This window comes from Tenrec ecaudatus, chromosome 12, assembly GCF_050624435.1.
Source record: "Tenrec ecaudatus isolate mTenEca1 chromosome 12, mTenEca1.hap1, whole genome shotgun sequence".
NCBI lineage: Eukaryota > Metazoa > Chordata > Mammalia > Afrosoricida > Tenrecidae > Tenrec > Tenrec ecaudatus.
The window spans coordinates 134,826,123-134,852,631 of record NC_134541.1 but is presented as its reverse complement, the minus strand read 5'-3'; the positions used below and the strand labels follow the sequence as shown (position 1 = coordinate 134,852,631).

Here is a 26,509-nt window from a genome sequence, read left to right as displayed (position 1 = left end):
TGCTTGGTCCTGTACCATCTGCACAGTCGTTGTCACGCTTGAGCCCCTTGAGGCCGCCACTGTGTCAATCAAGCGTCTTCCACTCTGTCCCGGACCCTCTACTCTACCAAGCAGGACGCCTGTTTCCACAGACTGGGCTCTCCTTAGCCCGTGTCCAAAAGGACGTGAGACAACATCTCACCACCCTCACTCCCAAGGAGCATGCCAACACAGACCTGCTGCTTCGGCTGGCGATCGGTCCGTGGTGCTGACAAGCGTCTTCGCCAGCATCATGATTCAAAGGCACCCATTCCTCCTCAGTCTTCCTTAGTCCACGTCCCACTTCCTCATGGATCAGAAGCTACTGAAAATGCCATGCTTTGGGTCGGGCGCAGAGAGAGAACACACTACCAGGCATGCAGGCACGCAGAAAGACATCAACTTCCTCTTCTGGTTAAAGAGAAAGCACTTCCAGGTTGGATCAAATGCAGCAGCGCCGAGCAAGGAAGGAGGGAAGCCGGAGTTAGGAGGTAAACACAGGCCACCCCAGTCTCCTGGGTGCCTGGGGGAGGACAGGATGGCTGGAAATGCACTTGGAGGTCAGGCTGAACCGAATCAGTCGACCCTTTTTTTTTTTTTTTTGCTCAGCCACGAAACATCTTCAAGAGGAGCCCTGGCCCGGGGCGCAGTGGTCAAGCGCTTGACCACTTAACAAAAGTCTCATCAGGCTGATGTGCTGCGGCAGAAAGAGATGGAGGTCTGCTTCCGTCGAGATGACTGCCTTGGAAAGGCCGTGGGGCTGCAGTTCCACTCTGTCCTATGAGGTCACTCCGAGGCCGAATGGACCTGAAGGCAGCACATCTCGTTGGACTCGGGATCTTAAACTCCTCTGAGGGAGGGCGGTGGGGAGTCCCTGAGAGATTCCTCATCCTTCGCATGGGAGACCCAGTTCAAGGACCACCTGGTGCCCCTCACACAGTCTACCCAACTCCCATGCCCCCGTTGGCCAGTGAGGGCTTGTGTGTTGCTAGGGTGTTTGACAGGTTTCAGGGAGTGTCCAGACTGGGAGAGGCTAGGAAGAAAGGTCCAGGGGTCTACTTCTGAAAATCAGCCGACAGAAAGCTTATGGGTCACAAAGATCCCTCTGCACTGATCATGAGGGTCGCATGGGAGCAGGGAGCATTTTGTGCCGCGGTGGGTGATGATGTCGCCAGGATTCGGGACTATGGCCATATCCCAAATCTCGCTGCCATCAAGTCAGTTCAGACTCACAGTAACCCTATAGGTAGGACAGAGCAGAGTTGCCCCTGTGGGTGTCTGAGACTCAGTCTTCCCGGGAACAGAAAGCCTCGTCTTTCTCCTGAGCAATAGCTGGTTTTGAACTGCTGCCCTGGACATTAGCAGCCCAAAGGACAGCTCACACTAAGAACAACCTTCGGTCTTCCAGGAAATCAGTCCCTAAGCCTTAGGGCATAAATCACGGATGCCCCGTATTTTACGTTCCGAGTATGAGCACAGAGAGGGCTTCCCTCTGTGGACCACACAGTGCATTCAGTGGTCCTGAGCCAAGACAGTGGCAGTCTTGGAATCCCACAGACGCAGTCCCACCCTATCAGACAGAGCTGCTAGGAAACAGAATGGACTGGATGGCGGTGAGTTGGTCGGTGGATTGGAGCCAAAACAAAGACACCATTAGCAACTCCCACACCATGGCCGCCTCGCCTTCCTCTGACACATCCCTGAGGACCTCGGAGGAGTCTGGGAGTGGCTGAACCATACTTGCTTGCGTTCTGTTCTCTAAATCCAGCCAGCGTCCATCCCTCACAGAGCTGGGCCCAAAGGCCTGCCGGCTACCTACTGTTGTGTGGCCATAGGTGACCCGGGAGAGAGCTTCGCTGTTTGCTTTGACCTTTGTTGGGAAAAGGACAATGGTAGCTGGGAATGCCAGGCGTTCAGGGACATCACCTTCAGCTCATAGGCCGTCAGTAGCTGCCCAGTGGGTTCTGACACATGGAGACCCTGCGATGCCACGTGGCACTACACTCCAGGGGCGTTTCAGGGGCTGTTCTCTTTGGAGGAAGATGACAAGACTTTTCTCCTGGGGTGCCCCTGGGTGACTGACCCCCCAGCTCCTCATTGAGCCACTGGGCGCTTCCAGGAATCCTAGACACCACACGAGGACTGAACATGAAAGAGCAACGTATAGAGACAGCCTGCAATTCACTCTCCAAACACAGAAGGCACTGCCCTAGAATGGCTTCCGACTCAGAGCTACCCTACAGGAGAGAGGAGAACTGACCTTGTGGGGGGCTCCCACGGCGTCCATCTTTACAGGATCAGACAGGAAGCCTCCTCTATCTCCCTCAGCATGGCTGGTGGGTATGAACTGGCAACTCTTTGCTTAGCAGCACTTAACCACTGCACCAACCACACACACCCAAAAAACCCTCACTGCCATCAAGCCCATTCCGACCCCTGGTGACTCTATGGACAGAGTAAGACTCGCCCTGTGGGTTTCCAAGGCTATCAGTCTTTATGGGAGATGACAGCCTCATCTTTCTCCCTCAGAGTGGTTACTGGGTTAGAACTACGTACCTTGTGGTTAGTGTCCCAATGCTTAGTCCACTTTATCACCAGGGGTCCTTACTGTGCTATGGGGGCTCTTGGGTTTATTCTTTAAAAGCCTGGAGAACTCAAGGTATAACCAACCACCGTGTGCCAAGGTATCTTCTACAATGTTTCCCACTTCCAGAGACACAACCTGGGCTCATGCTGGAGGGGCCCTGAGGCCCACCTGCCCCACCCTCCACCTCCCTCTCCAGGAAGAACCCATCAGGTGAGCCAACCTACCTTCATCGCTGTTGTCGTCCACCAGGATGATCTCCTTCAGGAGGTGGGTAGGCGTGTGGTTGACAGCACTGTGGACGGAGCGCAGGATTACGGACAGGGCCTCGTTGACGAAGATGAAGATGATGGAGATCTGTGGTAGCTCCTTGGAGTACTTTAGCTCCTTGCACCTGCGGGAAGAGAGCCAGGTGAGTGCAGCCAGGAATAACGAAGGTCAACAGGCTCTAATGGCTCCGGCCACAATCTCGGGCACAGCTTCTTGCAGGTCCCCAGGTGACCACCACTGGCTTCTTGTTGACTTCTTCTGGTCTAAGAACTGAGAGGAAGCCCTGGGGAGAAACGTGTGACTGCGTCCTTCATCCTGAGACCAGAAGAATTGGATGGTGCCCAGCCACCAGGACCGAACATTTGGGTCAAAGATTCTATAAATGAATCTTGATCAAAGAGGGGGAAAGGGTTGTGCCAAACAGAAATTCATCTTCCCATCGGAGCCCGGCATTCTGGAGCCAGGGAGGCTACCTGCACCTCCTCAAGAATGCCCTGGGAACGTCTTCAAACTCAAAACCAAAGATAGCCCCTGAAGTTTTCTTGAGATCAAACTATTTCACTTAACCCACTCTGTTCCCAGCGCCCTTCCCTCGTGTCAAACAATCCTCTTATCTGAGTCTAGGGAGATGGAAGGAATGAATTCCATCCGCCCAGGACCAGGCATCCGGGCTCCCAGGTGACAAAGAGGTGAAGTCACATCTGGGAAGGGTACCTGAGCTTTTCTCTCTCTCTCTCTCTCTCTCTCTCTCTCTCTCTCTCTCTCTCTCTCTCTCTCTCTCACACACACACATCACCAACCCCCCCCCCCAACCTCCTGTCCAGCCTGGCCTGGGGCACTGTATTCTTCAGACCCACACAAGGAGCGAAAGTTAGCAGAAAGGAAAAGAGACGTATGCGTGTGAATGCCTCCTCCTGTCCCCTGTGTGAGCTCCCCCAGCAAACAGCAGCAGGAGAAGGGCAGGGAGGAGGAAGAGCCTTGAAGAAGGATAGACAGAGACCGAGAGAAAGAGAGCGAGAGCGAGAGAGGAGGGCTGTTTTTTATGCTGAGCAGCCTGGGCTGTGTCGGGCGTATTAATCACACAGGCAATTTTCAGGAGAAAATAAAGTTTTGTTACAATCTACGTTCTGTCTCCTGGAGGAGCATGCCCAGGGAGCCATTGATCATGGGGCCTCGTTTTTAGCACAGAGCTGTAAATTCACTTCAGGGCGGCCAGCAAGATGAGAATGGTTATTGATGGGATCCTGGCGGATTGGCTGGAGCCACCTCATTTCCTGCCTGGTGATCCCGTGGGGCAGGGCACCCAAAAGGTCCCTCTGTGCCCCTGCGCTGGAGGCCAGCAGCTGCTCAGGCTGGGGTGGGGGTAGGGTGGGCAGCCAGGTTCTCAGCATTGTTCAAGCCCATGGGCGCTGGCGATGCTTGCTCATACCACCTGCTCAGAGCTGGCTTCTCTCGTCCTGTGCTTTGTGTAAGTGGTTAAGAGTTGGGCTACGATCCGCAGGGTGGGCAGTTTGAAACTACCAGAAGCTCCGCAGGAGAAAGAAGAGGCCTTCTACTCCTGTAAAGAGTTACCAGCTCAGCCTCAGCCTTGGGGGGGAAGGGGGGGGTTGCGATGAGTCAGCGTGGACTCAACGGCAGTGAGTCTGGTGTTACTGTAACAGGGCTTGTCATGGAGTCTGTGCGTGGTGCTCACACGGCTAAGGGCTCGGCTTCTAATCAAAAGGTTTGTGGCTTCAGTCCATCCAGAGGTGCCTGGGAAGAAAGGCCTGGGAACCACCATGCAGAGCATCAGGCCCTGAAAGCCCATGGAGGGAGGCCAGATCTACTCTGGCATATGGGGAGCTCTGAGACACAGAGTCCGCTATGGCCAGAAAGTCACACAGACTGCAGACTACTGTCCCTGCGTGGCGCACCACTCGAAGTGTCCCTATTGGGGGGGGAGGGTTTGTCTCTGAAGCTGCAGCTCTTTGAAGGAGCAGATTAACCTCATCTTTCTTCCTGGGAGAGGCTGGGGGCTTTGAACCACCAGCCTTGCAACGAGCAGCCCAAGCTTAGTCAACAGTACCAACCAACTAACCAACCAATCAAACAACCAACCGACTCAAAGTCACTGCCATCGAGTCATCTCCACTCACAGCCACCAGTGACAATTGTCCCTGTGGGTGTCTGGGGCTGTGTACCTAGACAGGAGCAAAAAGCTTCGCCTTTCTCCCAAAGAGCAGCCGGGAGGTTTGGATCCTGACCTCCAGGGGAGCAGCCCAGCATGGAACCCACCGTATGCCCCCAGGGCTCCTTGGGGGCCCTCTAGACTATGGAGTCTCATTTCACCCTCACCCCAATCTTAGGAGGCAGGCATTCTCTGTGCCCACTTTACAGAGGAGGTAGCTTGACCCAGGTGCGGCCAAGTCTGGTCGCTGGAAGGGGCATGCCCACCAGGAGCTGGTTCTCCGTGGCCAGTGGTGCCACAACATGGCCTGCTGGGGGCAGAGTTTGGGCTGGGTCTCCTTCAGTAGGGTGTGAGTGGGCAGAAGCCGGTCCCGTCTTCCCCGAAGTGGAGGGTGGGGGCAGAGGCACAGCTGCTAGCGTGGACTATGCATCTGGGTAGGGGTCCTGGGAAGCCCCTACACTGGAGCCCCCAGGAGGTGGTGAGCAGGTGTGCCCTGGGCCACGGTTGCCCCTCGCAAAGGAACCTCCCACTCCAGGCCGTTTCCTGGGCCCCTCTGGGGGTGAGGCCTAGCAGCAAGTGGGCCGTCCTGAACATGCGCAGGGGCGCAGCACCAGTACCTGAGCTCGGCCCCATCTGTCCTCCCTGGCTCTCTGGCGCCTGGTCCTTTTGAAGGCAAACGCCCCTTCTAGGCTTCTAAGAACAGTCTTCGAAACTCACAGCGGCAGGTCTATCGGGTTGCTGTGAGTAGGAATTGACTCTATGGCAGGCGGGTTTTTTGTCTTTTGGGAGGAAGGGGGCGATTGTTATTTTTGTTTTATGCTCCTTTCACCCACTCTAGGAAGCCCTGGTGGTGTAGTGGTTATGCCTTGGGCTGCGATCCACATGGTCGGCAGTTCGAAACCACCTGCAGCTCCAAGGGAGACCGGCAGGGCTTGCTACTGCTGTCAACAGCTGCAGCCTCTGAAACCCACAGGGGATTGCTAGGAGTCAGCACTGACTCGATGGCAGGGAGTCTGGCGTGGTTTGGGTTCATACACTCTGCCTCGGGGATCGCATCCACATCCACAGCTCTGACTGTGGCCCACACGCCGGCATCTTCCTGGTGTCAGCTTCCCCCCGGGGGTCCACCGGAGCGCTCCATGGTAACACTGGCACTGACTGCCATCTCGTCAACTCCGCCCACAGCCTCACGGGCAACATGGTTGGATGGTGCCCGGACCTGTGCCATCCCGACAATCCCGTCAGTCCCCAGTTCACTGCCACGGCTACTGTTCTACTTCCTGGGGAGAGGGGCCCTCCTGGTGGGCCCTCCCTGCCACCAAACACAATGGCTTCCTGTAGGGGCTGCTCTGTCCTGAGGTTTCTGTGGGTAACCCCGGACGATGCGTTTGATTGTGGAGCTGGAGCAGAGCGTCGGAAGTACCATGGATCTGCTCAAGGGCAAACCCATCTGCGTGGACACGAGGATGGCCAGACTGCTCCTGAGAGCCAAGCATGGTTAAGATTTCCATCTTATCTACTTTGGACATGTTGCCAGGAGGCCAGTCCCTGGAGAAGAGCATCACGCGCTGCAAGGCAGAGGGGCAGCGAAGGAGAGGAAGACCCACAAGCAGACAGATGGACACCATGGGCTCAAACAAGGGGACAACCTATGAGGTTCCCTTGTGCATGCGGTCACTGTGGGTCTTAATTGACTCAATAGCACCTAACAACAACTCCCAGAAGCAGGGGGCCAGGTCTTGCTTCCTAGTCTCAGTCTGGAAGCTCAGCTGAAGCCAGCCCTCCATGGACGGCCCCACTGCCGGTGTTTCAAACACTGGTGGGAGAGCATCCAGCATCCCCGCTGCACAGAAGCCACTGTGGCAGGATAGACGGACAGGCATGTGTGGGGGCTGCACTGAGCAAGTCCCCTCCTTTAGCTTCCCCGGGACCAGCACAGTGCTTGGCAGAAAAACGGTTACCGAGTGAACTGACAAGACGCCTTACTCGTTCCTTCCGGGTGATTCTCTCTGTTGCCCTGCTGATCAGAGTGATCACTCACGTCCTCCCACAATTAGGACTCCGGAGATGGAGCCTCGACACTTAAAAGGCGCCGCCCAGAACACAGCCGCCTGGCCGTCTCCCTTGATTTACTAATCAGGCCTCAAATTCTGTAAGCCCTTTGGGTCAAGTGCTTTCACCAGCCCAATGCTTCCTCTGCAAGGTTCTCCCAGAAGCCCCGAAGGGAGCAGGCCATTTTTAGCAACAGCAGAGCTTGCAGAATGGAGGGCCGGGGCAGCGAGGTGGCTGAGCCTGAAGCGGGGAGAAGGCTTTGGGGCACCTTCTGAGGGGCAGCACCTCATCTCATCTTGGTTCCCATGGAGCCCAGTCCTGGACAAGCTGCCGATGCTGGCATCCACTGTGGCGTGGGCCCCTCCGATCACCGTCCGTGTGGGTCGATGCCACTGAGTTGGTCCTGACTCCTATTGCGCCCCACCTCCCCCCAGTGTTAAATGGTACGAGACACAGTCTGGTCCCCCACCGTCCTCAGAAGTGTTGCTCTGCTCCAGCCCCTTGTTCCAGCCACTCTGTCAGCCCATTCCATGGGGGGGGGGGGTGTCTTTCTTTCCTTCGATCCCCCTCTACTTGACCAACCAGGATGTCCTTTACAGGGACTGGTCTCTCCTGGCAACGTGTCCGAAGGATGTGAGATCAAATATCAACAGCCTCGCTTATAAGCAGCACTATGCTGCGGTCACAGAAATCCCACAAGATGGGGTGGGGGGTTTTCATGAACAGAAACATACTTCCTCACAGTTTAAGTGCTTAGACGTCCAGATCCAGGGTGCCGGCTCTAGAAGTCCTGGTTTCTTTTCAGCTTCTGTCCCTCAGTTCCTTGGTGATCCCCCCATCGGGTGGCACATGTCTTCCCCCATCTGGGCTTACTTGCACCTGAGCCTCACCTGCTCTTTATAGATCTCAAAATCGACGGGCTTCGGGGACACACACACCTATACTATCCATAGGCAATGTCAGAGCGGGCCCTTCTCGGGGTGGCCCCACAGCGCGGTCATAAAGCAGTGACTGGCTCAGCCTCTGTTTTCATCCATTTTGCGTAAACATACCTTCTATGCCTGCTTCCTATAAGCATTAATTTTGGAATGTTCTCCACATGATCATTGGTTCTTGGACCGACTACCTACTGGCCCCATGCCTCTCTATGAAGACTTTCTGAGTCATGAAGAGTTACCTTCCCAAGAACAGAAAACCCAGGGGGTTGGGGTAAGGGGGATCGGGGGTCTCCCTTAAGCAGGGCATTGTCAAGGTAGACCGGTTCAGCCCAGGTGCAGGCTAAACACTCTCCTGGCATTAGCACATGTTTCGGCGAACAAAGATGGAGAGGCCTGGTTCCGTGTTCCCTTCTGACCGCACATCCTACTCTGCCAGACACTGCTTTTTCTAACATGAGCGGAAGACCTCCCCCTCCCCTTACCCACCCACACACAGGGGCAGAGGAGGCGTCCATTCTCAGCTCAGCAGATCTGCCCGGGTGTGATGCAGTTTATCTCTCGGCTTTCAGATGAAGACAAAGAAGAAGAACCCCTAGAGTTTTATTAAGCAGCGGCTTAGAAGCAGGCGTTCTTAAAACAATTACAGGGAAATGAATGCAGACAGTTTCAGGTCAGAGCTAAGAAAACTTCAGCAAGCTGGAGATGCGCGAAAACATGGCCTCTGGGATCCGTGAGTAGCGTTTATCCTACGACCTGTCCGAGGTGAGGAGAATGAGAGGGGACAGGCCCGACCGAGCGCCCTCGGGAGGGACAAAGATGCAGAAGGAAATGATGCAAATTGGAAGGAATGGGCCGCGGGCTTTCCAGACCCAGGAGACCTCTCGTTTGCATGACAGGACTCTGGACAGAACTGGAGCTCATGAGGCCCTCTATTTGCAGCCCAAATCCTGCTCCCCAAGTCCCACTCACAGCTCGTCAAGCAGCAGTCTGTAAGGTCAGCTGTTCGAAACCACCAGTCGCTCTGCAGGAGAAAGGGCTTTCTACTCAGACAAAGCGTGACAGTCTCAGAAACTCACAGGGGCAGTTCTGCCCTGTCCTGTAGGGTCGCTGTGAGTTGGCATCGACTTCACGGCAGTGATTTTATTTTTGTTTGTTTTTTTAACCCCTCCACCCAGAAGTGTCTTCCCTGAAGGCCCTTCCTCTTGGAACAGACCGGCCTTCCCAAACGCAGCTAAGTCCTAACCTGGCCCTGCCTACCACAGTCAACCCCACAATGCCTCTCCCTTCTCTGAAAGGTCGAGAGCAGTGTAGCAGATCCTCTTGATATGGTGTGGTGACCCTGGAGGGTGCACACCTAAGAGGCCGGTTTTGAATCCACCCAGAAACTCCTAGAAATCTACTTCGGGGAGATGATGGCCATTAAAAGCCCTATAGAGCAGCACTCTGCTCTGAAGCACATGAGTGGCCATGATGAAGGAACAACGCCATGCCAACTGGGTGGGTGGGTGGGTGATGGAGTAGTTGGTTGGGTGGTTGGTTAGTAAGGTGGGTGGATGGGTTGTTAGTTGATTGGATAATTGTGTGTGTTGGTTATTGCTTGGTTGACTGGGTAGTTACATGGGTGGGTAGCTGGTTGTTTGGGTAGTTGCTGTGTACTGGTTATTGGTTATTCGGTTGGTTGTTGGATGGCTGGGTGATTGGGTATGTGGGTGGGTTGGTTGGTTGGGTAGTTGTGTGGGTGGGTGTGTGGGTGGTTGGAAGTTGCTGTGTGGTGGTCGTTGGCAGTTGCTGTGGTTGGTTGTTGGTTTGGGGTTGTTGGATTGCTAGGTGGGTGGGTGGGTGGGTGGGTTGGTGTTTGGTTGGGTAGTTGTATGGGTGGTTGGGTGGTTGGGAGTTGGGCCACCAGGACACCTGTGGACTGCATGGCAAAATGCACCAAGGCCCCAGTTCTGCGTGTCCCCCTATAGCCCTGTGGCTCGACTGCTTTGTCTTGAAATAGGCCAAGTCTATGCCACTCCTTGGATCTAGGGCAGCCAGAGGACTGCTCCGACTTTAGGATGAGGTCCAAGTGCTGTGCAGCAACTCCTAGCTCCACCCCCTCTGTCCCCGCGCCTGTGTGCACGTCTAGGCTAGCCCACTGGCCCCAGAGGAGATGGAAGACCACGTGGTGGACAGTTGGCCTCCAGCAGGGCATACACTCATCCCTGGGCTCTACCATGCTTCAGACACCTTGCAAACCACTATAGCTTAAAAGTATTGCTACTGGGGCCCCAGGTCACGGGTATATGGGTGGCTTTCAAAGCATGGGTTTAAACTTGCCTCTGTGATCAGTGGATGGCTGCAAAGAAGCTCTCAGTAATACTTAGTCTCACTTAACCAAAACCCCAACCAACCTACTGTCATGTAGTCAATCCGACCACCAGTGACCCTAAAGACAGATCAGAACTACGCCTGAGGATTTCCGGGGCTATAAATACTTATAGGAGCAGAAAGCCTCCTCTTTCTCCTTTAGAGGGGCTGCTGGTTTCAAACTGCTGACCTTATGATTAACAGCCAAATGCATCATCCACTACACCACCATGGCTCCCCTTTAGTCTCATTAGACTGTCTCTAATAAAAAGAACATGTTTTTGTGTCATGACGGGGTGTGTGTGTGAGATTTTGAGGTCAGGGCTAAGATCAAATTTTTAACATAACGCAAGTGCACATCTTCCCAAATCATCGAAGCTTTGCCGTATTTACGGGAATACTGCATCCTAGGAAACACAGGTAGATCAAGAGTTTTAAAGAAGGTCAGGAAGACCTTAAAGATGAACCAAGAACGGGGAGACCACTTTCATTCCTTGAGAATAAGGAAATGGTGTTTGAAGTCCCGAAGCCAGTGGAAGAAGACCACAGAACTGTCCCTGATGCCATAGCGACCAAAGTTGAAACCTCAGGTGGTCCAGCATTTCTGCATTGCAAGTGAACATCTTGGCCTGAGCAAGCTTTCATCTCAGTGGGTGGCCGAAGTATTGAATGAAGATGGATCAGCTCACAGAGCTTGGCTTTCTGTCTTTTAAGTGAGATACAGGCTGCTGAAGGCCATTTGTGGGATGAATACTAACCAGGGATGAGCCTTGGGTTTACCCAAACAATCCAGAGAGCAAGGTCTAATCAAAACAGTGGCTGCTGCAGGGATCTGCTGGGCCAGTTCGAGTCAAAGCAGAGAGGCATCTGTTGTCCAATGAAGGTGTTTGGGATTTTGTAGGCAGGCTGTCTCGACCCACCCTCCTACATCATCTCACCACATTCCACCACGAGCCAGGAATGGACACATCCCCGCTTTGTGGAGGAGAAAACGGAGGTGTAGAGTAACTGGCTCAAAGCCAGGTGAGTGGTCAGGAGGACTGGATTCCAAATGCCAGTCTACCTGTCTGCAGAATGTCAACGCTCTTAGCTTCTGCAAAATGGACGGGATTATTTACCAAGAACAGTCTGAGTGGACAATTCTTTTTAATGACTTCTATTATTCCTGTGGAGGGAGCCCACGGGTGGCATGTTGGGCTGCTAACCACAAGGTCACCAGTTGGAAACCACCAGCCCCGATAGAGAAAAACGAGGCTTTCTACTCCCGTGAAGATTTACAGTCTCAGAAACTCACAGGAGCAGTTCTGCCCTGACCCTGAAGGGTTGCTATGAGTCACAATCGACTCGATGGCAGTAAGTTTTGTTCTTGTTTTTATTCACGTACACTCCACGGGGGTCTCTAGTTTCTCCTTTAAACACATATTTGTTCATAATTTTAAAAAATACTAGTTAGTGTTTAAAAGATTTCTATGGAATGACTCCTAGCGCTTGACAAATGATGTCAGCGGTTGACCCGGGAGACTCACGCGGTAAGGAGAAGCAACAAAACATTGATGAGGAAAAGAACCATAGGGACGTCAGACTTCCATGCGCTGGTTACGCCCCACGCTACAGCCCCATCATGCAATCAGCACGGCTCTAGAAAGAGCAGGCTGAAAATGCTCCTGAGAGAAGGATGATGAGGCGTCATCTCACGTGCTCTGGACACCTTGTCCGGAGAGACCAGTCCCTGGAGGAGGACATCGTCCAGTCGCGGGGCGGTGACAACGGGGAAGATCTGCAACAAGATGGATTAACAAGAGTGGCTGCCTGGATGGGATCACACAGATGAGCAACTGTCAGGAAGGCACTGCCCCGGGTCTTGTCTTGTTCTGTTGTGCAGAGGTTCACTGTGGGTTGAAATGGACTCAAGGCACCACACCACAACAAGAGTTGTGTTTTTGTTGTTATATTCTAATTTTCCAAAGACCTTTCAATATCCTTGAAGTGAAAAACAAAACAAACTATGTACTCCAAGAAAAAAGATAAAAGCAGAAGTTAAAGGGAATCAAGAGACCCGGAAACAGACACTGGCTTAGAGAATTCTGCAACAGTGGGCTTTCAAAGAGGTCATGGACCAAATGCAATGAAAAGCGAGTAGATGCCAAGGAGCCCTGGCTGGCGGTAGTGGTGACACACTGTGTGCAATCCTCATGGTCGGCGGTTCAAAACCACCTCAGGAACGACTACGCTTTCTACTCCCGTCCACAGTGGCAGTCCCGAAAGCCGCAGGGGGTTGCTATGAGTCAACATTGACTCGATGGCAGTGAGTTTGTTTGGTACATGCCAAGAAGTTCCCAGAAACCAACGTGGAAGAAAATAATAATAATTCAATTAAATGATGTTAGGATAAGAGTCTTGGGGTGGGGGTGGGGGTGGGGCAGGGGGGAGATGAGAGACTCCCTCTCCAATGCACTTCAAAAGAGACATCAGTTAAAAGAGCCATGCTTTGAACTCAAAATAGAAGGGAGGGAAAGTAGAAGTGCATGTTTATAAAACAGCGTGTTGAAGGCTTTCCAAGATGTGATGTAATAATTTCCTAACAACCACAAGCTTCTCGTGCTCCAAAACAAATTGTAAAAAGGCAACAGGGAACTGAGAACAGCAAAACATAACAGGATAGTTGAGATAATTAATCTGGTACTACTTAGTATTGAAACCCAACACCGGCCACAGCGCAACTGGAAGAAACTAACCAAACATGTGCCCCAACTTGGAGGATGAGCAGGACACATGGCTAGTAAGCAGAGGAAACTGGACAGAGCCTGGCTACTCAGCAAAGAACTTTGAATTAAAACAACAAAGACATGTCACTCTACTGCTTGAAGGTGACGTGACAGATTCCTTTGCTACTTGATAAGTTTGCTATTTGGTTTTTGTTGTTGTTGTTTTATAGTGCGCACCAAGAACACAGGAAAACACATTTCTGTTTAGAGGAATTCACGCATGACAGAGCCCCACTGCAGAATTAAAGAGAGCTGCCGATGTCTGGCTTAAAAGCCCTTGGGTTTTCACACGGGTGTGACATCTATTGGCATAATTTAGAGCCACACCGGGTCACCCTACAGCATGTCCTGTGACTCCACCGTTGTAAAGAGAAGGCTGAATCGGAAGAGTGATCACAACTGTTTTCGCTTTCTGAGTGATGGCCTGTGGAAAGAGGGCAGGGCCTGATCTCATGTGTCTGAGGCAACGGTATGGGGCCCGCTTCTGACCTCCTCTGCTTCCAGTAGAGGTAAGGAGAACCCAATTCCACATCTGCCCACGTGGTGAGTCCCATGAGACAGAGGTTGGACCTGCCTCCACCCTCCACCTTCCTCTTCATTCTACTGTGGCATCAACTCCCAACGGCCTCAATTTCTCTGCTGGAATTGATCACCTGTTGCCCTGGCCAAACAGAGCTCACAGACAAGACTCAGCAGTGATGGGTATTTATTAAAGAAGTCACACGGCTACATTCCAGAGCAGAAACATTGTCCACAGGATCTCTTCTTGGCCATGACGGCAAACACAGGACCCAGGAAGCCTGGGGGCCGCAGTCAACCTTCTATGCATTCTTTGGCCCCATCAAGTCCCCCTCTCATCCCTTGTACCTGCCTGACGTGGTGACATCCAATCTCTGGAGAAGCAGTTCACTGTGCGGAGGGATGCTGACCTTATCTCATCCCAAACATTCGAAAAAGCTCCAGATATGGAGTATTGAAAATATCAGGGGGTACTCAAGTACTCCCTCAATGTAAGAATACTTTGTTCTATTAAACTGGCATTCTATGATGCTCACCTTCCTGACACAACCGTTGAAGAAAAAGCAGGTGCATAGGCAAATGTGGCGAAGAAAGCTGATGGTGCCTGGCTATCAAAAGATATAGTGTCTGGGGTGTTAAAGACTTGAAGGTAAACAAGCGGCCATCTAGCTCAGAAAAAATAAAGCCCACATGGAAGAAGCACACCAGCCTGTGTGATCACGAGGTGTTGAATGGATCAGGTATCAGGCATCAAAGAACAGAAAAATGAAATCATTGTGAATGAGGCGGAGTGCAGATTAGGGACCCAAGACCCATCTGTAGGCAACTGGACATCCCTTTACAGAAGGATTGCGGAGAGGAGACAAGCCAGTCAGGGTGCAGTGTAGCAATGATGAAAAATACAACTTTCCTCTAGTTCCTAAATGCTGCCCCCCACTCCCCACTATCATGATCCCAATTCTACCTTACAAATATGGCAAGACCAGAGGATGTACACTGGTACAGATAGGAACTGGAAACACAGGGAATCCAGGTCAGATGATCCCTTCAGGACTAGTGGTGAGAGTGGTGATACCAGGAGGGTAGAGGGAGGGTGGGGTTGAAAGGGGGACAGATTACAAGGATCTACATCTAACCTCCTCCCTGTGGGACCATATCTCATCCCAAACAGAAAAGTGGGTAAAGGGAGACGTCGGAAAGTGTAAGATATGACAAAATAACAATTTATATATCATCAAGGATTCATGAGGGAGGGGGTAGCATGGAGGGAGGGGGGAAATAAGGAGCCAATGCCAAGGGCTTAAGTGGAGAGCGGATGCTTTGAGAATGATGAGGGTAACGAACGTACAAATGTGCTTGACCCAATGATGTCTATATGGATTGTGATAAGAGTGGTAGGAGCCCCCAAAATATGATTTAAAAAAGAAAACACAAGGAGGCTCGGGGAGCTATGGAAAAATTCCATGATCTTTTCATCCCCTTTGTCCATGAATGTTTTGGAAGCCTCCTAGTGAGCCTCAAAGAGCATCCTGGTGGCGTAGCAGGCCGCACACCGAGCTGCTCAGCACAAGCTCAGCAGTTCAGACCCACCCGTTGCTCCTTGGAAGAAAGATGGGCTGTCGACTCTGGTGATGACGTACAATCTGGGAAAGCCAGAGGTCGCTCTCCTACTTTGTCCTGCAGGTCGTTCTGGGTAGGGACTGACTCAATGGCAGGGGGGTGGGGTTGGCGTAACCTCAGACGTTGCACCCATGGGAGATGGCACCCACCCCTTTGGTTTTAACATGGAACCATGTATGGGTTGGATTTCACCACCCACAAATCCTAACACCTGCAGGGAATAGGGGTTTTTTTTTGTTATATGAGCGGGGTCACATCAGCACCGGGGGAGCCTGTCCCTAATCTCTTCTGAGTTAGAAGAACAGTGAACAGTCACGGAGACACACAGACAGACATGGAGACACACTGACAGACAGACACACAGACACACACAGACAGATCTCTGGCCCACCCCAGAAACCAGCAGAGATGCTCACAGGGAAATCAACAGGGCCCCTGGTTTGGCCTCTGCTGCTGGGCCTAGAAGAAAAGCTGTCTGTTCTTGAGAGAGCCACCCCCCCCCCCCACACACACACACATGCCCCAGTCTGAGGTAGCTCCGCCACAGGAGCACTGGGTAGCGCAGTCTCTCTTGCACCATGGTTTAAGAAGCTGCATCTTTGTTTCTAACAGGACCGAGGACAGCGGCCCTTGCTTTGGCTCTGACATTTACCAACTCAGAACACGCTTTCTGGACTGAGCCAAGCTTGACGGCCGCAAAAGTTTCATAACTCAATGCCCCCCAGGAGGAGCTCCCAGCTCCAAGAGCGCGGACAAGAACAAGGGTAGGTGCATCGCTATCGTGGCCAGAGCCACAAACCAACCATGAGGGGCGGTTCGGAAGGACTCAGGGGCTGGCTCTGCCTGCGTGCACAGAGAGGGCCGGGGGCAGGGTGTGCATGGGAGGGAGCATTGCAGCAGGACCAGGGAGCTCAGGCGGTGATGTTCAGAGGAGGGTCTTCAAAGGGCGAGGGGGGAGGCAGGTAGGAATCCCATGTGCAAACTCGAGGGCAAGGATGAGCAGCGCCCACCCAGAGAGAGGCGCCCCTGGAGCGGTGTGTGGGAGGAGAAAGGACAAGAGTGGCCTGCGGGCGACCTGAAGCCCGAGCCACCCTCAAGACTTCACCCAGTCAGAGGGGACCAATCAAGGGAGTGGTGTGACTGGCCTGGCAAATCAAAGACGGGTGGCCCCTCTGATGCGGGGCTCCAGATGTCCGGCGAGGACACCATGCAAGCACGCTGTGCTCAGACGGCCAGCGTCACCCCCTACCCCTGCACTTGCCACCTCTGATCCGCAGACTGCTTGCTCCATATATGCTGCTGTCCTGCTGTCCTGTCCTCTGGGCCCTGGGGTCCCAGGTGCCACATCCAGTTTGCACTTGACCACCCTGGGACTGCTAACCTCAAGGTCCAAGGTTCCAGCCCACCAGCCCCTCTGCTGGAGAAAGATGAGATTGCCTGCAGCTGTCAAGATTTACAGCCTCAGAAACCCGGGGAGGGGAGTTCTAGTCTATCCCGTGGGATTACCAGGCATCGAGGTGGGCTCAACAGGCACGGGACAAACTTGAAGGTCGGTGGTTTGAACCCACGCACGAGCACCAAGGAAGAAAGGCCTGGTTACCCGCTGCTGTAAATATTACCAGGAGCGGTCCTGTCTGGTGGCACATGGGTCTCCAGGAATCAGAAGCATCGGGACAGTGCTAGTGACGGGGTTCTTTGGTTCTGGTGTTTTCTGTTCCTGGATGGAGACATCCTTCAAGGGCGCTCACCATTGTTTCTGGTTCTCCACTTGTGCTCGGAGCATCTGGTGCACTGGTCTACCCATTAGCCCTCCCAGCTGACCGCCAGGGGACACAAAGGATGGCAGCCAAAGGGGGGGAGTGCCAGCTGCCGCCTCACACTCCAGGGGGAACCCTTGGCTGGCCAATTGGGGTTTGGGGCTTCCAAAAGGGCCTTCTGGGCCTATACCCCTCATCAGCTCCTCCTGAGGATGAAGAGCCAGTTCGAATCCAAGCCGTGTTTGGACAGCCTCTGAAGACACGGAGGAAGAAGGCTCCATAGGGAGACCAGAGAAAGAGCAGGAGGAGGATGGGTGGTTTCAACAGAGCCGAGGGGATGGGTGGGGCCTCCGAGGCATCCTCTTCATTGATGAGATAGGCTCTCATCAGGTACTGGGAGGTCAGTTCCCACTCATAGTGACCTGATGCCTGAAAGGACGGAACACAGTCAGGTCCTGTGCTGCTCTGGTTTTTTGTTTTGTTTTTTTTCAGAGTGAAAAACCAACTTTATTATTAACTTATTTTCAACAGGAAAAGTTGCCCAGAAACACAGCCCACATTTCCATCGGCAGCAGGCAGCAGGTGGAGGAGAAGGGCATGGACATAGGTAGGCCTAGGATCGTCTCCTTACATCCTAGCAGAGGGTGAGCCCAGAGAAGGGACTAGGTTCCCTCCATTCAGCTGAGAGAGACCGGAGACCACCCCAGCCAGGGAAGCCCGAGACAAGAGTCAACGGCCAATCCAGAAGGAAGTAGAGGGGGTGCAGGATGCGACCCCTCAAGACTGGCATCACCAGGGGGGCGTCATGGGTTGAGGGTTCTAGAGCTAGGACATCACCACCGCCGAGATGGACAACATAAGGCTACTCTTCATCTGTTTGGTATCCTCTGACCTCAGGGAATTGGCGGAGCTGATGGAGGAGCAGTAGACGGCAACCCAAGCACACCGTTTCCGCTTGAGCATGAGTCCGCACATGCTAACGATCATGCTGAGTAGGTTCATGTAGTCCGGCGTCGGATCGCCCAAGGCCGGGTTACACTCGCTCGGCGGAGGCTTGTACCGCAACACCTTGTTTGGCGTCCGTGGGTCCGCCATACTGTTCGCAGACGTAGCCGAGTGGAAGGCTGGACGCACCCCTGTGCTGTTCCGTTAAAGCCCCTCGTTGGTGAAGGAAATGGGACATGATCGTGAGGGCCTGTCCTCACAACGCTGTTTGGAGACAGATGAAGCAAAAGGGACAGAAATTCCCAGGAGAGAACACCAACTTTTCCAGCACAGTGAGAAAGAGTCGCCCATCTCTCTCGGAGATCAAGAAGAGAAACAAAAATAGCCAATAAGCTGGTGAAAAGATCAATCAGCCTCTACAGCGGTGGGTGGGCGTTCTTCTTCTGCTTAGGGCAAATTGGGTATTTTGACCATCACTCCAGGGCCAGACTGGTCAAACGCTTCATTAACTTGCCCCAATGTGTTGGCTTGTTTGGCTTGTCTTTGGCGGCGCATGTGATATTAGCTGGAATGGATGGTTTTGTGTGCCTGGGGGTGTACAAGTGGTTATGAGTTGGGCTGTGATCCAAGTGGTTGGCGGTTCGAAGCCACCACTGAGTTTTGTTTTTGTTTTCTTTTCTTTTAATAGGCCTGGAGCCAGATGTTCACCACCCCTGCTCTGTAGTAACCAGGGAAAGATCCAGGACTACTGGGGAAGGGAGTTTTTAACTTTTAGACTGGCAAGAAAAAAAAAAAAAAAGAAGACATACGTATCCACAACAGAGAGGAAAGATAAGCAAGGATAGGCCTGCTGGTTGAAGTGTATGTGGGCCAAGTCTTGGAGAGTAGTTAGCAGAACCTTTAAAAGTTGAAGTTGAACGTGCCTAGCTTGGAGATGCCAAAGGATATCCACCCTGCACACCCAGTGGGGGTCCTTGCTGGAGTGAGAGGGGTGTGGAGCTGGGGCTAATTGAAGGGTCTCTCTCTATCTACCATCAGTTGTTTGTTATGGTGGTGTTGGCTCGAGCCCAAGGGCTTGATGACCTTCAATAGCACAGGAAAAAATGGCACCCGGTCTTGGGCCAGCCTCAGTCACTGCTCCGCCTGAACCCACTGCTGCAGCGACTGGGTCACCCCGGGCTGGCTCCTTTTCGCTGAGCCTGTACTTGACTCCACACAAGGCCTTTTCCTAGCCTGGGTCCTTCCGATGCCTAGTCTCAAAGAAACAGGCTGAATTCTTGCTGCCATTCACGAGTCATCCACTCACCCGGTATCTGCACATGTTCGTGGCCTCAAAAGACAGAGACCCTCAGGATCTGTTAGACTTCGTAGGTGCCATCGAGTCGGTTCTGACCCATAGCAACCCTGTGCACATGGAACAAAACACTGCCCGGTCCCGAGCCATCCCCTCAGCTGCTCCAGTGCCTGAGACCCTTGTGGCTGCCACTGCATCAAGCCACCTGCTCCCCGAGGGCCTGCGCCTCTACTTCACCAAGCATGGCGTCCTTCTCCAGGGACTGGTCTCTCCTGACCACATGTCCAACATACGTAAGATGATGTCTCACTATCCTTGCCTCTAAACTCGGGCTGTCCTGCTTCCAAGATGGATCCGTTTGTCCTTCCAGCCATCCACAGTGCCCTCCATATTCTTCCCCAGTAGACTGGCATCTAATGTGGGCGGCACTGGCAAAAGGTGGGGTCACGTTGGCAACAGGCACACGATGGCGACCAGAATGGAGGAGAGATGTGAGCTACAAAGGAAGACAATTTCACCCAGAAATCTGGGAGTGGAGGGCAGTCGGTTAGCAGAGAGGAATGTTTGCTTGGCAGTCAGCCCCGGCAAATGAATCCCTCTGGTCTTAGGGACGCCTAGCTCCCTAAAGAATCCTGTTCACGTTCAGCCAGCCAGGCTTGATGGCAGGCAGGAAGCCTGTGAAGGTCTAGCAAGCAATGTAAGGACTTTTTAAAAATGAGTGTCCTGGCATCTCTTTTATTCCTAAGATAATTTTCTGCCAGACCATCTGTGTGCGTGTCTTTGAAGAAAAAAAAAAAAGGCTTTCTGAGTAATTGAAAATGGGTTCTAATAAAAAAATGCCTAGTGATGCATCTGGAAGAGATGCTCTCTGCTCCGCACTGGCCAAATGAAATGTGTGTGGGAATGCCATTATTTGACAAAAGGTTATCTTAGATTGGAATTCACGGAAGAGGGAGCGTTGGGCTGGGCCGCCACTGGCTGGGGACCAGGGTGGGGCAGGAGGCTTCTGGCAGAAGGAAAAGACGTGGGCAGCAGCCTCGAGGCACCAGATTGCCGTTTTGGAGGAACTAGACAGGAGTGTCCTGAAGGAGGAGTGTGCCTAGTCTTCAGAGTATTAAGCCAGGGCACAAGAGCAGACGCCCACAGGCCTGGCCCGAGGCAGAGAACGTGTCTAAAGGACCACTGGCACTGGCTGCTGTTCCCCACAGAGCGGCTCGGGTGTCGAAGTGCACTTGCAAATGACCCCTCTGCTACGACAACAGGACTTCGCCTCGGGATCACCACCATCTTCCCCAGCATCTGATGTGCAATGGTGCAGGTGGCTGACACTTGAAGGAAAGTAGTCATGTTGAGCCTGGTCAACTGCATCACGTAAGAAAGGCCTGGCAATCTGCTTTCACAGAGACAACCACCAAGAAAGCCGGACGGAGCAGTTCCATGCTGCAACTCACAGGGTCTCCGTGGATCAAAACTGAATTGAGAGCAACGGGATTCAGTTAGGTTCCATCGAGTCGCTGACTGTGTGTGTGTGTGTGTGTGTGTGTGTGTGTGTGTGTGTGTGTGTGTGTGAGAGAGAGAGAGAGAGAGAGAGAGAGAGAGAGAGAGAGAGAGAGAGAGAGAGAGAGAGAGAGAGGGGAGGTGGGGCGTGTGAGTTGTGTCCACCTGGTTGAGCAGTGGTTTGGTCGTTAACGTGTAGCCATCCCCCATGATGGGATCTAACACAACGTGATCAGCTCCATAATGGGATCTGCTATGAGCAGCTAGTTCATTGTAAAAGATCAAGATGGATTCCAGCAACTTTATTCAGGCCACAGTCCTGATGCAATTGAAAGCAGCTTCCTCAGGAGTGTGACCTGCTTCCCTTAAAAGTGAACGCTGTGGAAAAGCTTGCTTTGCTGTTGGCTGAGTCTGAATCCTCACTGGAGGCTCATTGACTCAAGCCAATGGCCTATCATCTTGCCTGCCCATCCTGGGATTCATTCACCTCTGCAGTCACCAGCCTGTTGCCTCGCTGTCATCTTGGATGCATCAGCCCCTGCAGCTACATGCATCAGGGAATCTCCATCCAACCTATGGAAATGGAACCAACTGGTTCAGGCGTGGACTTGCCCACATCTAAAATGGCAGGAGCCATTTTCTTGATGTCAATTTCTCTGTCTCTCTATCTACACTCACACACACACACACACACACACACGTGTGTGCACAAACTTCCAAGATCCCTGGTGGTAGAATGGGCTGCATGGTGGGTTGCTAACCACAGATCAGCAGTTTGAAACCATCAGCTGCTCCTCAGGAGAAAGATGAGGCTTTCTACGCCCATAAAGAGTTACAGTTTTGGAAAACCCACAGTGCAGTTCTGCCTTGTCCTATAAGGTTGCTCATGAGTCAGAATGGACTTAATCGGCAGTATGGTTTTTTGGTCTCTATAGGAGCCTCCCTGGTTCTGGTTCTCCAGAGAACCCAGACCATGACACCAGGCCATGTTGTCTGCTCTCCCCCAAATACTCTAGTACTGGAACTAGGCGGAGTCTGGGGTTGCAACTAATTCCGATCCTTGTTCACAGCTGGAGGAACTAACGGCCAACAAACGGCGTGACTACAGTGTCTGTGTGGGCAATTGCACTGCCCTTCATCCACCCCCAATTGGCCATCTTTCCTTCACAGGTCAGCTCCCGGGGCAGGGCTGGGATGAGCATCTCCGGTGCGCACGTACATGCATGCTTTTGTTTTCATAAGACACACCTGCCAGGACAAACGTAGCTCCATCAGCCTGGTTACCATCCAGGCAAGAAGAAGCAAGTCTTCCTCATCGCCAGGCCTGCCTGCACACCCGCTTCCGGTGGGCAAGAGGGAATCAACGCATTCTGAATTTTTGCAAGATACAAAGGAACGCAGTGCTCTGCAAACCGCTGGCTGTCATCTTCAGCATAACTCAGAAAGCCACAGAGAAGGACTGTTCTTTGCTGGGGCGATTCGCACACAGCAGGCAGCAAACATGCTAATGGCTGTTAAGTACACATGGTGTGATAGGGCAGGAGGCGGTCACTGAATCTGTTAACCACGCGCACACGTATGCTCCCCGGGAGGAATGCAAAAAGTGGGTGCACAGACACGCTCCCCGGGGGCAGTACATTCACAAAGACAAAATTGTCTCTGGGCATGCCTCCCTCAGATAGAAGCCACACCCGGACCAGCAGCACAGGCAGCGTCTCAGAAACAAATGCCATCTAAATTGTGCCCAACCCGTGCTGGTCCTCCCTGCCTGCACGTGTGGTCCCCGTGTTCACTGGCAGTCAAGATGCGGTGCCACTTGTAACAGAGACCATGCCCATGGTCGCCGGGATCTGCAAGCTGAAGCCGAAGACGTTCACATGACGCTGCAGGAAGCAAGGTCGATGGGGACTCAATGTCGCGGGATCTGATCCAGCCAGCCACCTCTCACACCTGGCTGAACACTCCCTGCCTGGTCCTTTCCACCTGCCACAAGCTCTCAGGTCTGTGTCGACCACACGGAAAGTCCACTGAATCTCACCACAGATGGAGGCAAAGCAAGCCCAACCCACTGCCATCAAGTCCGTTCTGAGGCAGCCGCAGTGCAGAGATCCTGGAGGACAGAGGAGAACTGGTCCCGCAGGAGGCCCCAAAGCAGCACATGTAGGAAGCATGCTGTCTTGCCCTTTCTCCCACAGGATAGGTGGTGAGTTCAAACCTTTGACTTTCTTGTTAGCAGCCAATGTTTACTTTTAGGGCTCTGATTCAAACTCAACAAACTCACTGCCACCAAGTTGATGCTGACTCAAAGTGAGCCTATAGGACAAGGTCGGCCTGTCCCTGTGGGTTTCCAAGACCGTGATTCTGTACCAGCTGGTGGTTTCGAACTGCTCACCCTGTGGATCGCAGCTGAACACATAACTATGACACCACCAGAGATCCCTGGGTTCTGATTACTACTCAAGAACTATAATGAAGAAGACATAAGAGAAGGGGCAGTAGTACTGCGCCCCCGGCTGGTGGGAATATACACGGATGCGGATTAACCATTGCTCAAAGAACTGAGCTTAGACTACCATCTGGCCCAGCAACCCGGATCCCAGGTGTGTGTAGGTAGGGCTGGAAGAGCTCCATAAACAGAATCCTGCCAGCCCACATTTACTACAGCACTTTTCACAAGAGCCCAAAGGTGCCGACAAGCCAACTGCCCAGTCACGGGTGAATGGAAAACAGTGGTGTATATCACGCAGGCGTAAAGAGAGGTGACGTCTCAAAGCAGATCACCAGGCAGATGAATCCTGGAAACAGAATGAGTCCCAAAAAGGCACACGCTGTAGGAGCTCATGGACCAGGGGGTTTTGGAAAGTCTGTGGGAAATTCTATTATCTTTTCATTCCACTTCCCTGCAAACTTTGGGAAGCCTCCTTCCACATGAAACCAGCAGGAAAATACATAAAAACAAAGATAATTAGCACTTGCCAGGAGGTAGAACGGAGGGGGAAGAAGGGAGTTTGTGCTGAGGGGGAATTGAGTCCGGGTGAATGGTTCTGGATTGTTATGGACTAGGAGAGAGAGAAGGATGTCATGTATGGAAAACGTCATTGATGCCACTGAATTGTAAACACGGAAGCGGTTGTGTAAAATCAATAATGTAGAATACTTTGGCGTTGTTTAGGTCCCATTGAGTCCGCGGTGGTCCTGTGCACAATAGAATGGAGCACTGCCCAAGGGGCGGTAATGAGCTGATCCCAAGGGCTGAAGTAGAAAGACCATGTCTTGAAAATGATGATGGCAGCATATGTCCAAATGTGCTTGACACCATGGATGGATGGATGGATGGATGGATGGATGGATGGATGGATGGATGGATGGATGGATGGATTGTGATAAGAGCTGTACAAGCCCCCAATAAAATAATTTTAAAAAATAATACCCCCCATAGCACCGAAAAAGAAAGAAACACTGCCCGGTTCTGTGCCATCCTTACAATTGTGCCTGAGCCCATTGTTACAGACACTGTGTCAATCCATCTCATCAAGAGCCTTCCTCTTTTACGCCGCCCCTCTACTTTACCAAACCTGATGTCCATTTCCAGGGACCCCTCTGTCCCTGGAAATATGTCCAAAGTATGTAAGTAAGATGAAGCCAAATGCTTGGTGGTACAGCTTTAAACTGAAAAAATAAATAAGCAAACCAACAAATTGGTAACGTTGAAGGGAACGAAAATGACCCTTTAGTTGGAGAACAGGGTTGCCAAAGCCAGACTTACTGCGATCTTGTTGAGTCTGATTCAGAGTGACCCTACAGGACAGAGCAGTCATGCTCCTGTGGGTTTAAGAGGTAGTAAGTCTTTACAGGGGCAGAAAGACTCATCTTTCTGCCACAAGGCTGCTGGTGGTTTCAAACTGTTGACCTTTGGTCAGCCAGCCCATGTGTAACCCAATATTCCTCTAGGCGTCAAGAGTTCCAAATGCTGAGACTTCTCATGAGAGACATGCATTGCAGCTCCCCAACAGCCAAGTCTAACATTCAAGACCCCAAACATTTTAAAATTATAATAAATTCCTGGCTTCATTTCCATTTATCTCTCAGAAACCATTTATGGCCTTTTTAGTCAAGTGTGAAATCATTCATTTAGTCCTTGGTGCAAAAGAAGGATGTTGGGAGGGGGTGGGGGGGAAACCTGACTAGTTGTAACTCAGTAATTTTCCTATGATGGAGAGAACAGCATAACATGATTACCTTGCTGTTATGATTAATGAGAAGACAAAGGCTAAAATATACACAGAGGGTCACATACCACAGAACAGAAGAATCAGGTGGTCCCATAGGAAATCACCACTTCTGGTCAATTATCAGGGATTTCATGTATCAGGGAGTGCAAGAGGAGCAAGCCACTCAGTCTCAGAGAACTTACAACCAGAACGATGCTCTCCGAAGGGAGGGTGGCAAGATGCCCGTTCACTGACTATGGATGCATCATCAGGAAAGGTATAAGAACATTACAGATAATAAAACAGGGGTTCAATGGGAAAGAGGGAGACCTTCCCCTCTTTGAGATGGATTGAGCTACCACCAAGGACTCCCACATACTGATGATCATGAGCACGGCACTGGGCTGAGTGACATTGTGCATACGGTGTGTTAGCCTGCGTTGTCTAGAGGAACATCAACAGCGACACTCAGATATGTGTAAGTAAGAGCTCTAGATCAAGAAATCATCCCAGCCCGGTCCAACTGGAGTCCATAAGTTCGAGGCTAGATGGGGCCCTCTTCAGACTCACACAGCTGCAGGACAATGATCCAGACAGGTGAAGCAGGAAGCAGGCGGATCACAGGTGCATGGGGGCAGAGTTGAACGGTCCCAAGGTTGGTGCAAACATAGTAGGGCATCAACAGCATTCAGGGTCAGGAGGGAGTCATAGGATCCCAGCAAGCAGGAAGGTGAAGGAGCAGAGAGAGAAGAGGGGTCCCCAGGGCCTCATCAAAAGGCCATACCGCCCAAGAGCCAACATCCGGCTATGATCTGATTGATAAGTTGGATGCCAACCCTCCACAAGTCAAGCTGACATAAAATCTAACTGTCACACATGGTCGCCAAGAGTCGGCGTCGGTTTGACAGCAGCCAGCAATCGCCACAGCAACGCAATGCAAGGGAAATGGACCGATCACTGAAGTACAGCTACTCCACATGCTCTGATGTCTTACAACTTTTATTAGACCCTTTGGGCACTAGACTGCTTGCAAAAATGTTCATCAGCTATGAAGCTGCAAGGTGAGAGCTAAGATCTCCACCATCAGGATTTCCATGTCAAGGGAAGAAGTGGGACTTCCTACTCAGACAAGTCGCTGAAATAAGGAACAGGGAAAGAAGAACAGTTTGTGATGGAAAAGCATGTTCCCTAGAACATTACTTATCACTCCAGACAGCAAGCAGACAAGGCATGGACTTGGGCCTAATGGGGATACTGACAAGCACTAAAAATGGTTTATTTGTACTAGATCTGAAATGTCAGACTGCTCATTATTTCCACCCCCTAAAAAAGAGTGTAAAAATTTAAGTGTATAGATACTTAAAACAAAATTATTCTGACAGAAGTCACTGTACTTGTTCAGAGTTACAGAACTTGATTATTGACTAATAAGTACTTATGGGATGAGCGCTGGAATCAGTTATACATTGAAGACCATAAATAGCGACTTGTCCAAAGTCCCCCAAATTCCTGGTTTGCAATGC

The 26,509-nt window shown here is 52.0% G+C and overlaps 1 protein-coding gene and 1 pseudogene across 1 annotated transcript in view; both read right to left on the bottom strand.

The window, feature by feature from the left end:
• GALNT17 (polypeptide N-acetylgalactosaminyltransferase 17) overlaps positions 1-26,509 on the bottom strand; it is a 389,162-nt gene that overhangs the window by 199,399 nt on the left and 163,254 nt on the right. Inside the window, exon 3 of the mRNA XM_075528539.1 lies at positions 2,830-2,996. Coding sequence (XP_075384654.1) covers positions 2,830-2,996 — 167 coding nt within the window. The remainder of the gene's footprint in view (positions 1-2,829; positions 2,997-26,509) is intronic.
• Positions 17,865-18,134, bottom strand: LOC142423456 (PAT complex subunit Asterix pseudogene; annotated as a pseudogene).